This window comes from Misgurnus anguillicaudatus, chromosome 22 (genome assembly GCF_027580225.2).
Source record: "Misgurnus anguillicaudatus chromosome 22, ASM2758022v2, whole genome shotgun sequence".
Classification (NCBI taxonomy): domain Eukaryota; kingdom Metazoa; phylum Chordata; class Actinopteri; order Cypriniformes; family Cobitidae; genus Misgurnus; species Misgurnus anguillicaudatus.
Genome location: NC_073358.2, coordinates 47,861,023 through 47,875,378, shown reverse-complemented (window position 1 = coordinate 47,875,378; position 14,356 = coordinate 47,861,023). Strand labels below are relative to the sequence as shown.

At 36.4% G+C, this 14,356-nt stretch overlaps 1 protein-coding gene across 1 annotated transcript in view; it reads right to left on the bottom strand.

The window, feature by feature from the left end:
• Positions 1 to 573: 573 nt before the first annotated feature.
• The window catches only part of cabp7a (calcium binding protein 7a), a 68,656-nt gene continuing 54,873 nt past the window's right edge, over positions 574 to 14,356 (bottom strand). Inside the window, exons 3-6 of the mRNA XM_055198421.2 lie at positions 14,063 to 14,206; positions 6,178 to 6,290; positions 5,148 to 5,298; positions 574 to 3,512 (exon numbers count right to left, since the gene is read on the bottom strand). Coding sequence (XP_055054396.1) covers positions 3,382 to 3,512; positions 5,148 to 5,298; positions 6,178 to 6,290; positions 14,063 to 14,206 — 539 coding nt within the window. The 3' untranslated portion in view covers positions 574 to 3,381. The remainder of the gene's footprint in view (positions 3,513 to 5,147; positions 5,299 to 6,177; positions 6,291 to 14,062; positions 14,207 to 14,356) is intronic.

The following is a 14,356-nucleotide window of genomic DNA, read 5'->3' as shown; positions in this document are numbered from 1 at the left end:
TACGTGAAACGAAACTTTTTAAAAAATTTCTGCACATGAAGGTTTAACGTGAGCACGCGAAAGTTTAACGTGAGCACGCGAAAGTTTAATGTGAGCACGCGAAAGTTTAACGTGAGCACGCGAAAGTTTCACGTGAGCACGCGAAAGTTTCACGTGAGCACGCGAAAGTTTCACGTGAGCACGCGAAAGTTTCACGTGAGCATTTATATACTCTCCTCCTGCCATAAATTTTGCATCTGAACGCAATAGGGTCAATCGGAAAACAGCCGTGTGCACACTAGGCTTGCCGCGATAGTCGGTGAAACGGTGATAACCAGTGCTTCAGCCTCTCACCGGTTAGAACACTTGCCCACCGCGACACCGTTTTTCACCGCAGTTTTGATTTTTTCGTGTAATTTAATCATTTAGTTTCGTTAGAGAGAGCAAAAACACTAAGAACTGAATGTGTCTGCTGCCTGAATTCAGCGGAGCGAAAGTTTCACGTGAGCACGCGAAAGTTTCACGTGAGCACGCGAAAGTTTCACGTGAGCACGCGAAAGTTTCATGTGCCGAATTTTTTTTTAAGTTTCGTGTGCACGTGAAACTTTTGCTGTCACATGCGTGCGCGGTAGTTTCACGTCTAAAAAAAACTTTTGATTTTTTTTACTCCAATGTCACCTTACACCTTAGGGGCTCGGTACAAACCTTTTATAAAATTTGCTGATTATTTACCCAAAAATGCGAGGGGGTGTGAATTTCTAGAAGTGACCCACTGCCATCTTATAGTTATGTTTCCCCAGAAAAATCACTAAACATTCTCACAAATGAAACATTTGTTATGAAAATATTATTTTAAACAGTAGTGTAACATTGATGTAGCACAGTGTTTGCTTGCATGTTATATAAATACGCATGTTCACTTAAACATGATTCCTGAAACATAATTAACATCTTTTTATGTTTGGCGATAAGCGTAAACGAACATCGATTTGGTTTGAAATCATTTCGTTCCATCCCAGATTAATATACATGTACAGTGTTCAAAAGGGGTACATCTGCGAAAATTGCGACAATCAAAACATTGCACATCGCAACAGGACAACATTAAGTTTAGGGTGGGGCTATTTTTGTCGCTAATTTAATTTTCTTCGGTAAAAGCAGTGGTGTCGAAATTACGCACTTTGGGCCAGATGTACTAAACAGGGCAAATTCGAGCTTGATTTATATGAAATTCCATATGAAATATGTAATTAATTATTTGTTGGTTTAATTTTAAAAAGTAAGTTACCTGGTTGCCTTAAATTTTTGAGTTAATTCAACTTTTTGTGTCAACTAATATTTGAAGAGTTTAGTTCCAAAACGAGTTAAACTCCATTTAAAAATAAAATTGTTACCTATTTAAAAAGTCAATTCTTAATTTTACGCAAAATCCGATATCCACGTGTTATTTTGTCATTTTCTCCATTTTTTTCAAAACACAATAAATGCAGAATGCAATAAATCCACTTAACCAATCACACCGCACCATTCCACGCATTGAAAAACAATAAGGGCGGCGCTTTGAACACAGAATCCTAGTTTTCCTCATCAACTTTGTACTTCATGATCAACAAACAAACAAAAACAAAACAATAATTTTGATGGAATTGATCAACCTGCGGTGGTTTTCTGTGGTGGGGAAGAAACGTAAGCCATCAAAATCTAATAATTTATGTGAGAGGCACTCGAGCAAAGGTAAAATGCCGGCTGTTGTTTGTTCTCCCGACAGCATCAAGCTTTTGTCATGCTCATTGACCCCAGAAGATCTTATGAAAAACTTTCCATTATTTTACACAAAGTCAACGAAAATCATGCAGAACCAAAACATTTTACAATCTAATCACTGTCAAAAAATTTCACCGACGACGTCCCAAGGACGACAGCAGCAATGACAGTGTTCTTAATATGATAAAGTAAGTGTTTTGATTAATGCCATTAATGTTTATTTTTTATCAGTGTAACACTAGTCAACTAAATGAACATTACATGGCAAAGATCAATGTACATTTATATATTGATCAAAAAGATTTTATTTTGAAAAAAAAAAACATTTTTCATGGATTTATTGCATTTTGCGGGAAAAAATAAACAGTTTTTATAATAAATCTTTGAAAATCTAATTACGTATTTGAATTTTTTTGTTATAATAACCTAAAGATGCTATATGAAAGTTTGTAATAGAAAATAGTGGTTTTCATCTTCTTGATATAGAAAACACATTTTTACCCAAATTAGTCCAAATGGATTTATTGCGTTTTGGAACCAAACACTTTATTTATAAGTTGAACTCAAAATTGTACTTTTTTAAGTTAAACCTTTTTTTACAGTGTTGTAAATCCTGATAGCAGTTTTGCTGGTGCAAGCTGTTAGTAAATCTGGCCCTTTAGCTTTAAATAATTTCCCAATAAGTCAGAAATCAAATATTCGCATGAAGTTACGTAATAAATTGGTATATTTTTATGCCATTCATGTCGTTTAAATTGAAAAGCTGCTAAATATCATCTCCATATGATAACTACAGTGCAAATGTTTGCGAAACAGTTACTGTACGGTTGCACTGGCGAGCATCATTGGAGAGTCAGCCTGAAAATGCATAGTGTATTTCAGGTGAACAGTATCATTTTAATTCACATAAAAACCTCTATATTTCACTAGTGGTCAAACATCATTTTGGGTTGCTTCATGCCCCGTTTGGTCGCATGGAGTACAACTAGAATTTATTCAGGCATTTGCAACATGTAAAAACCCACGATAACTCGACAACACAAGACAACGTGACATGAGCATGCTCTAAACAGCCCTTAATCTCATGCAAAGGGGTCGATATATCCCGGATTAAAAGACGCCTCCTGTTCTCATCCAACTCTTCATATGTGTTTGGTTTTAATATACTATATAGGTGAACCCGGCGCGTTCAGACAACCCATGCATCGTCATGCACTGAAGAGCAGAATCCTGGGCTGGAGAAGTCCATGCGTCTAAATTCGCTCAAAGCTTGAAGGGGACATTAATATTTTTCCAGGTCAAGTGTTGCAATGACTTGAAACTTCTCTCCTTTTCCCTTTTTTCTTTTTTTTGGTCAGTAAGAGTAAGTAAGTGATGTATGTGCGTATCCGTGCGCTTTACATTTTAAAGCTGGAGTCTTAAAAAAAAGTTTATTCCCGTGGAAGCTGTATCCCATCTCCAAAATGTCCAAGTCTCATCGCTTGGATTTCATGTCAATAAAAATGAACTGTTCCACTGTTACAGTTTATGTGTGCATGTCTCTTGTTCTTATTTTTTACCCTTTTTGCCATTTCTGTAAATGCTGCCAATTTCCTGTGTATGCTTATAGCAATCTATGTGTGTGATTGGTCCATTCGATTACTTCATCCCACTGCGAAGCACCTGATTGGCTGCGATGAGCATGACGCTGATGATAAACGCAATTGCAAAGGCGCAGATCAGACTTTTCCGTACGCACGTCTGCTTCACCTGCTGGGTCGGACTCTCAGCTGAAACAACAGAGATAAAGAAGTGAGTACATCAGAATATATATTTATTTATTTATTTATACACTCACCTAAAGGATAATTAAGAACACCTGTTCAATTTCTCATTAATGCAATTATCTAATCAACCAATCACATGGCAGTTGCTTCAATGCATTTAGGGTGTGGTCCTGGTCAAGACAATCTCCTGAACTCCAAACTGAATGTCAGAATGGGAAAGAAAGGTGATTTAAGCAATTTTGAGCGTGGCATGGTTGTTGGTGCCAGACGGGCCGGTCTGAGTATTTCACAATCTGCTCAGTTACTGGGATTTTCATGCACAACCATTTCTAGGGTTTACAAAGAATGGTGTGAAAAGGGAAAAACATCCAGTATGCGGCAGTCCTGTGGGCGAAAATGCCTTGTTGATGTTAGAGGTCAAAGGAGAATGAGCCGACTGACTGATTCAAGCTGATAGAAGAGCAACTTTGACTGAAATAACCACTCGTTACAACCGAGGTATGCAGCAAAGCATTTGTGAAGCCACAACACGCACAACCTTGAGGCGGATGGGCTACAACAGCAGAAGACCCCACCGGGTACCACTCATCTCCACTACAAATAGGAAAAAGAGGCTACAATTTGGACGAGCTCACCAAAATTGGACAGTTGAAGACTGGAAAAATGTTGCCTGGTGTGATGAGTCTCGATTTCTGTTGAGACATTCTGATGGAATTTGTCGTAAACAGAATGAGAACATGGATCCATCATGCCTTGTTACCACTGTGCAGGCTGGTGGTGGTGGTGTAATGGTGTGGTGGATGATTTTCTTGGCACACTTTAGGCCCCTTAGTGCCAATTGGGCATCGTTTAAATGCCACAGCCTACCAGAGCATTGTTTCTGACCATGTCCATCCCTTTATGACCACCATGTACCCATCCTCTGATGGCTACTTCCAGCAGGATAGTGCACCATGTCACAAAGCTCGAATCATTTCAAACTGGTTTCTTGAACATGACAATAAGTTCACTGTACTAAAATGGCCCCCACAGTCACCAGATCTCAACCCAATAGAGCATCTTTGGGATGTGGTGGAACGGGATCTTTGTGCACTGGATGTGCATCCCACAAATCTCCATCAACTGCATGATGTTATTCTATCAATATGGGCCAACATTTCTAAAGCACCTTGTTGAATCAATGCCACGTCGAATTAAGGCAGTTCTGAAGGCGAAAGGGGGTCGAACACAGTATTAGTATGGTGTTCCTAATAATCCTTTAGGTGGAGCAGTTAAAATGAAAACTGTGTTTGAACGTTAAATGTACTTCAAGAGATTTTGGTAAAAAAAAAATTAAGATGTAGAGCGCATAATACATATGCACAAATGAGACATTTATAAAGAATTTTAGCGATATAAAAACACCATAGCGAGCTGCAAAACTATTTGTATGCATGAAAGTAATCTTGCTAATGCGATGATTATTTTAAACAGATGAAATTTTATGTTTCAAACAAAGATGGCGTCAGAGAGGCACACGTTACAAATTGCGGCTTTAATGGCCAAGCAGGCATCAAATCTTGTGTTGTTTCAACTGTGTCATACAATACTGCATGTGCTTTATTTCAACTTGTGAAACAAAAGTGAGCATTTACGTACTGTCGATGTCAACTTGGCAGTCCTCAGGATTTTCGATATGGTTCTCCTCAGTCATAATAATATTCTCGATGTCTTTCATAGACAGATGGTCACAGAAAGTGTCGTATAAAAGCCTCTTCAGCTCTTCGACCGTCAGTTTCTGCATGTCACACTAAAGAAAGCATACAGATATGTATTTAAGCTTTTAGAAATGCTTCAGACGAACACACGCATAACGTGCACCAACGAATCAAGCTTGTTAAGAAAGTAAACGGGGTCAACTTTGATGTCATGTCGACATTAAATAAACACACGATTGCACAAATATCGGTGACTTTGAGGTGATAGAGTAATTGCACGGAGAGTCGTTTAAGATAGAGATCCCTGTGGCTGTTTGGGGTCAAGTGTACGACTCAAAGCCTCGCACCAGCAGTGAGTTGTGATTAGAGAAGCAGACCCTTTTGGGAAATCACCATATGGCTCTTACAAATGATATTCAGTTCAGAGACCTGACTCATAAATATCTATTAATGAAGCTTGCATCTAAAAACAATTCGCATTATTGCTTTCAATTTAACATTTAGTGCGATTACAAAATAGCATGAACACATTAAATTCTGCTACCGTGTGTATTGCATACAGATCAATAATCTGTGACAACCTCACAAGCTCAAATGAATGGATTGCTAAGACTTAAACACAGTTATGTTCAATAAACCAAACAAAATGTATTGACCTCAAAATCCACTACGTCTATTCAATGCTTTATTCATCTGCCACAATGATGCCTGAATTAATCTACTTTCTCTTCAAATATCAGTGAAGTATATTTGGATTAAATCTTTATTTATTGTCAACCCTAATTCAGAAGAGACAATGGAGATCCTGCTGAGGATATAAAAGGAGCTCCTTAAGGCGTTTCCGCGGTTTTCTGGTAATGAATATCTGCTTCTAATCCAGATTTAGTCTTTGTGCGCCACAGGGACAGACAGAATCGACAGATGCTGCACCTCTTGTCACTTGGAATAAGACAGAAGTGGTTAATAATCACCTTCCAGAACACGGAGTCAAAATCCGTTCCGTTGAATTTGTCAGGCATTCCGGCAGCGGTGAGTTTGGGTCCCAAGAGGGTGACGAATTCCTCGAAATCCACCAGGCCGTCTCCTAAAAAAACACAGTGAAGTATTAGAGGAATTCTGGCATCATTTTAATTGAAGAGTGCAGATGCAAAACCCTTAGCAGACTTTTAATGGATTATGTAAACAAATCGGTATTTCTGAATGACCTGAGGTCAGGGTTAAGTGAATTGGAAGCAAAAGTATTTGATGAACGAATAATACATGCGCATGTAGCGGCTTTTGCATTTAAGATTCTCAATTCTCTAAATTGGCTTTGGTATATAAAATATTATGCATCCATTCCCAGTATAATGGTTTCAGAAGAAATGTTAGCCAAATTATTAAAATACACCCATAATACTGTGTATTTTCCATGAATATGAATTGAAATTTAATAAAAATACAAAACAATGATCTTAGTGTGTAAGGTTTGAATAAAAAAAATATTTTTAGTATGAATTACGCCAACATGCTATCATATGGGGGAATTTCAAAAGCATTTGATTAAATTATTATTTTAAATCAAAGTTTAAAATAAAGTTTTGTTTGTTTTTATTATACATGCAGTATTTACAGGGTTTCTGCAGGTTTCACCAAGTCTAATTTAAGACTTTTTAAGACCTTTTTAAGACCATAATGAATTAAATTTAAGACCTATATCACGACAATGAAGTCCAATTTTATAGTCCAGTGTGAATGCATCCATGTGTTTTTTAGAACCTTTTATCTTTCATGACAAAAACAAGATGTATTTTCTAGGGGTGTGAAAAGACGAAACATCCGTAAGATGAAACGAGACTGGGTTCACGAGAATAAGATCAGACAAGATTTTTTATCTTTGCTGATATTACAAGTTTTTCACCTTAAACGTCATAAGAAGTTTTAAGAAATCCCCAATGATAAAATATATGAAGAAAAATAGCATTATAATTAACTTAAAATCACATAATTTTAAAATGTTTTAACCAATCTAGGGGTTTCACTAACAGTTATTTTGGTAAGGATGACGATCAAGTAATCTGATATTTTTTGGTAATAAAAATAGAGCTAAATGGGCCAAAGCATTTACGATGACAATAATAATGAGACAATAATAATTGGTTCAAATAATGTATAATGTGCATAAAATAAACACATGGCTTTATGAAACAACAATGTTAAAATATTAGGTGTGTTTACCCAGATAGAATTTAGATTAATCCAGGACTAGGTCTTATTTATATTAGGACATTTATGGAGTTTTTTTTTAAATATAACTTACAAAATACATTACTGGTGTGCATCTTGAGACATAACAGTGGCAGTGAAATATTTTATGGCAAAAATAAAAATACAGTAATTAAATTGATGAGACCAGGAGTAAGGGAAAGAGTGTATAGATCCACCCTCCGGAGCAGAGGGGGCGCTAATGCACCTACAAGCTAGATGCCAACCGCCATTAAAAAAGATAAAGAAGACAGGCTTCGTTGGCAATGGACCCAAACGTTGATCGGATGTCTGATAGAGCAGAAGCCGCGGTGCTTAAAACTGCTGATGCAGATTCACATGCCGTGGTGCTCTTTAGGGCTACTGATGTATGCACCAAAGAACGGAGAAATGCTGGGTGTCTTCGACAGGTTTCTGCAGCGGCTTTATGTTTCTTACATTGCATTTGTGACACTAAAGCTTTGAAGCCCATTGTTCCAAGTTTTAAAACTTTCTTGCAAAATAAACAACGGACACTGTACGCTAACTGGTCTTTACCACGGAGCAAAACCAGGGTTAAGTAACCAGTTTTAATTAAATGTGCACTTCCCCATAGCTAAAACTCACACTTTTCTCCATTTGCTTATACCCGGTCCACGCACTTTAGCAAACTCCCCGCAAATTTGTGCTTTAGTAGATTCCACCTATTCAGTTTTTCCTGACACATGAGACGAACATGTATAAAACAGTTACAATGTTCTTGGCGTTGTTGGTTGGGCAACATTTTAAGACCTTTGATATGCGGATTTAAGACATTTTAATGCTTATTAAGGCCTTATTTTCATACTATGGAATTTAAGACGTTTTAAGACTTTTTAAGGATCCGCGGACACCCTGATTTAACCAGCTTAATTGTATTTAACCAACTTTATGCACAACGGTGAAAGTTATATTTAAAGTTGCAGTGTGTACATTTTAGCGGCATCTAGTGGTGATGTTGCGAATTGCAACCAACGGTTGAGTCCACTGCTCACCCCTTGCTTTTGAAGCACATAGAGAAGCTACGGTAGCCACCACCGGACAAACATGTCATCGTTGGAGACAACTTAGTAAAAAATTGTCCATTAAGGGCTTCTGTAGAAAAATGGCGGCACAAAGTGGCGACTTCCATCGGTGTATGTAGATAAAAAGGTCTTGTTCTAAGTTAATAAACACATAACGGTTCATTATGAAAGGTCTTTATACACCCCTAAAAAAAAGTTTTGTATATATTATTTTGCATTTCTGTCAAGAGATCCTTCTAAAAATTACACACTGTACCTTTAATTAGAGCCCTGCATTTCAGCCTGAGCCCGACGGGGCCCGACCTGTTTACGCCCTTCGGGTCGGGTTTCGGGCCAATTTTAACGTCACAGCAGATACGCGGGCTGGATCTCGGGCTTATTTAGGCTTCTCCATCTTTCTATATTTTTCAATTTAATTAAAAGAACCCGCACAGCCACACATTTACAATGTAGCTGTTGCGTATTTAATAGCAGGACCTTCAGCGCACCAGGAAAAATTATAAATGGAGTATTAGATTAAAACCTTGGATACTGTACATAATCTATGCAGACAGCATCCAAGACATAATCTATTAAAGACTTCTCCCTGTATTCATTTTGTGTAAGAAGGCTGTGTCTTTATTTCTTGTTTGTGTATGGATCGACTTTTTTCTTAGTTTAACTGTTGGAAAGATACATAAATAGCCATGTTCTGTGGTAAATACTTACATTTTTAAAAAAAATGTATATGCATAACGAAGTTGTAAGATAAGGCAACATGCATGTTTATTCTGTTTCATGTTTATTTCGTTTTGTTTTGTATAGCCCTTTTTATTTTTTTATTTCTGCACCTGTTGCAACTGCGAGCAGCAGAGCAACCTGCCTTTGCTTTTTAAAAATAGTGTGTGTTGATAATAAACGTTTAAACCAACATTGTGATATGCTGAAAATATATATTTTATATAGTTGTTATTATAGGCAAGTGAAGTGTTGATTTGAGAGGCTCAATTCATCAAACATGTCGTCAACTTGCTGTCGGCCACTAACCGCTTGTTGGTTATCATAAAAAACTTTAACAAACAAAAAATGCTCTAAAATGTAAATAAAAAAAGAAATATGTCTATTTTGCCATTTAAAACAAAACTGAACTGCTTTAATTGCTGCAAGAGTACAGCTGTACAAGCTGTGTAAGGAGTTATTTTTTGCTATTTCTTTGGATTTCTTTTGCAAAATCTATGCAGAATTTTGCAGAATGATTTAAAATGTTTTAAAACGATCCGAGAGAATGTGCGCTGTGAATATTACAAAACAATAAAATATTTTATAACTATATTATACATTTTATTAAAGGATCACCCTGAATTAAACTGGACCAACATGAACCAACAGATAATGGATAATGTGCTTTCACGACCATAGAGTTTTATATAATATACATATATTACTGTCTACAGTGTAACAGTAAAAAGAAAAGGCTTCTCATAATGAATGTAGCGTATATAGCAAGATAATTTCATCAGTTTAACAACACAATGTATATATATTTATCTTGTAAACGGATTTGAAATAAATTACTGTCGCGTCACGTAGCAAGAGAGATGATAGAGATCTCATTAACTTCTCCGCAGTAAGTTTTATTTCAAATTCAAGTTTACAAATTAAATAGGCTATTAAAAAGTTTGTGCTTCTCTCAAAAAAAACTTACAGCAGACAGCACAGACTTCTACTCACAAACACACGCGATGCAGTGACTATATCTGCGGACACAGATTCCTAATGGGGAGAATTAAAAAGTTCGGACTCGGGTCGGACTCGGGCTGAGAATTCTGATAAGCTGTCGGACAAGGGCCGGGCTAGGGCTTAAGCATATCGGGCAGGGTCAGGGCCTAGATTTCAGGCCCGTGCAGGGCTTTACCTTTAATCAACTTTATGCACAACGGTGGAAGTGCGCTTTAAAGTCCGCAATACCAAAAATGCATTAAATATCAACAAAGTGTTCCATTTTAACTAAAAGTTTATGGTCTATTTTCATTTAGGCATTTATCGAGCGATTTTATCCAAAGCAACTTACAAAAGTGAGGAAAAAGCGATTCATCTTACAATGTAAAATTTTTTGCTGTAGTAACTTACTGTAGATTTAAATTGATGTTATTTACTGGCAACAGTTTGTTCAAAGTTTAATGAACATTAAACATTAACAAGTCTTCATCTTCACAGAATAAAACAAAAAATGACAGCCTCATGCAAAGCAATCTGGGAACCAAAATTTATTTCCTTCAAATTTTGGTTCCCAGAATGCTTTGCATGAGGCTGTTCTTTTTGTTTTGGTCTGTAAAGTTAAAAACTGTTGCCAGTAAATAACATAAATTTAGATCTACAGTAAGTTACTGGCAAACAGCTGGCAGTAATACTGTCATTTCTACAGAGATTTTTTAAAAATGTAGGGACGTAATAGGATAAGAAGGTGGTGCTATACAAAGTTACTTTCAGCTTACTACAGTAAGGGGGCGTGTACACCAAAGCTTTTACGCCCGCGGCCGGCGCATGTTTTAATTGTTTCCAATGGATGGATTCCAGGGTTCCCACACCTTAGTTAACTTCAAATTCAAGGACCTTTCAAGGACTTTCCAGGTGCAAATTAAAGGACTAAATGTGGGGACACATTTCGAGTGAGAGCAAGGTTACATAGATATATTGTTACAGTTCCCTTTTGAGGGAACTCGTGCTGCGTCACTGTGGTGACACTTTGGGGACGCCTCCAAGGGTAAGTGTGTCTGAATGTGTATATCAAATTCAACCAATGGTGAGGCTTAACGACAAAGACAGGGGGATGCAGGAGCCAGGAAGTATATTGCTATCTGAAATATTGCCAAAGACGGCGTTACAGCGAGGTAGGAAGTATGGCGAGGGGTACGCAGCTTCTCGTTCCCTTCTCAGGGAACAACAGTTATATATGTAACCTGAGACGTTTTCAAGTGTCAAACACAACTATGCCAAAAAAGCATTTTGGTATGAATCAACATTCACATACAGAAGATATAAGCATTTAAAGCGAACAGTTTAGCATGTGTGCTTAAAAAGTCAATTTTTTTATGAAAGTATCATACAGTACACTACACAGGAAATAATATGGATATTTTTTCAGAAAACTTTTTGCATAAAATAGATTCAAGCACTTTCAATGACCTGTATATACAGTATATGTATGTATATTTTCAAAAACTTCCTAGGGCCTTAAATTTTTCTCCAGATTCACAAACTTTCAAGGATTTCAAGGACTTGTGGGAACCCTGATGGTTCACATGACGCAACAAACACATATTTTAAAAAACACGAGCAACACACATGATACTCCGGACACATACTTTGAATTTGCGCCCCTCGGACGAGCAGTCACGAGCCGCCACTGCTGATAACGTTTAAGGTCATGTAAACACAAATGTAAATGCATAAAAAAGTTTTCTTTAATCTGAAAAATCTCACAAACGCCTTCGGCTAAATTTGCTCAGCACAGGTATTCTGCCCATTACCCTGATTTTGTGTTCATGTAAACACCATAACCGGCTTTTTCAGTTTTCTTAAAGGATTAGTCCATTTTCTTAAAAGAAAAATCCAGATAATTTGCTCACCACCATGTCATCCAGGGTGTTGATGTATTTCTTTGTTCGGTCGAGAAGAAATTATGTTTTTTGAGGATTTTTCTCATTTTAATGGACTTTAATAGAGCCCAACATTTAATACTTAACTCAACACTTAACAGTTTTTTTTCAACGGAGTTTCAAAGGACTATAAACAATCCCAAACAAAGCATAAGTGTCTTATCTAGCAAAACGATTGTCATTTTTGACAAGAAAAATAACAAATATACACTTTTAAAGCACAACTTCTCGTCATCCGGTCGTGATGTGCCAGCTGACCCCACGCAATACGTCATGACGTCAAGAGGTCACAGAGGACGAACGCGAAACTCCGTCCCAGTGTTTACAAATGTTGAGAAAGAGGCACGTTCCTACGTTGTTGTATGTCAACTGATATTAATTAATGTCTTTGTGGCAGTTTATTGTTTAAAATGGTTCGCAAATGTGCGTTTTATATATGTAACACGTGACCTCCCTACGTCACTATGCATTTACGTTAGGTCGCGCTGGACCGGACCTAGACGAAAAGTTGTGCTTTAAAAGTACATATTTGTTATTTTTCCTATCAAAAATGACAATCGTTTCGACATCAACATTTTGGATGACATGGTGGTGAGTAAATTATCTGGATTTTTCTTTTAAGAAAATGGACTATTCCTTTAATACGTAAAACATAAACGTCACAAACGTAAGTAAGCTTATTGTAATGAAAGTCTGCTCTGGATTCATGCAGCTGATTGAGAAAATGTGAAATTTAAAACTGGCATGCACTGCAATAAATGATTTTCAAGAAAAAGTTTTCTTAGTATTTTTGTCTTTTTTCAGTAAAAATATCTAAAAATCTTAAATTAAGAAGCTTTTTCTTGATGAGCAAAACAACCCAAGAAAATAAGTCTAGTTTTTAGACCAAAAATATCAGATTTAAGTGATTTTGTGCATAAAACAAGCAAAAAAAATCTGCCAATGTGGTAAGCAAAAAATCTTGACAAGTTTTCTTAAACACTAAATTCAAGAAAAAAATGCTTACCCCACTGGCAGATTTCTTTGCCTTTCTATGCACAAAATCACTCAAATCAGATATGTTTGGTCCAAAAACCAGACCTACTTTCCTGGGTCGTTTTGCCCATCAAGAAAAAGCATCTTAATTTAATAATTTTTAGATAATTTTACTGAAAACAAGACAAAAATACTAAGATTTATTTTTTGAAAATAATTTTTTGCAGTGTGGCATGGATTCTGCACTGCAAAAATGACTTTCTTACTTAGTATTTTTGTCTTGTTTTCAGTAAAAATATCTAAAAATCTTTAAATTATAGATGTATTTTTTGATGAGCAAAATGACCTAAGAAAATAAGTCTAGTTTTTAGACCAAAAATATAAACTTTAAGTAAATTAGTGCTTAAAACAAGCCAAACAATCTGCCAATGGAATAAGAAAAAAAATCTTGAAATAAGTTTACTTTATTCTTAAACACTTAATTCAAGAAATATTTTCTCACTCCATTGGCAGATTTTTGTTGCTTGTTATTATCACTAATTCACTTAAATTGTATATTTTTTGCCTAGAAACTCTTTTCTTAGGTCATTTTGCTTGTTTGTACTAAAAACAAGACAAAAATACTACTTGAGAAAGTCACTTTTTGCAGTGTGCAGACATGAACAGAGACAACCGAGACAATTTTTTTAAAGATTTCCCTTAGCCTTTTTTATGACTATGCAGTCCAAAGGTGGTGACATTACTGCGAGTAACCTGACAAATCTATGTATAGCCGCTTTATTGATTTGCATGTAAACGCATGAAAGCAAGTTTCAATAATGCTGATTTTGACAGATATTGCTTATTTTATGCATTTGAACACATTTATTATGGTAACAGATTGCAACCATTTTAACTTGTTAATGGTGAAATAAGACAGAGCCACTGGTATGTTTGCTTGTGTTTTGCTTTCTCACCGTCCATGTCGAGTCTTTGAATGATGACCTCTAGCTCGACCTCATTGGGCATGTACCCTAAGGAACGCATGGCCATGCCAAGCTCCTGCTTTGAGATGAATCCGTTTCCATCTCTGTCAAACACCTTAAACGCCTCCCGAATTTCTGAGGAAGAAAATCACATTTAGTGAAAACGGCACATTTTGGCGATGTAACCTATTAAGTATAAAACTTTGTAATATTAAAACTTTGTAAGAAATGATAACTGTGAAACGTTGTAAGAGGCAGGTGTTAAAATCATTCAAGTGTATATAG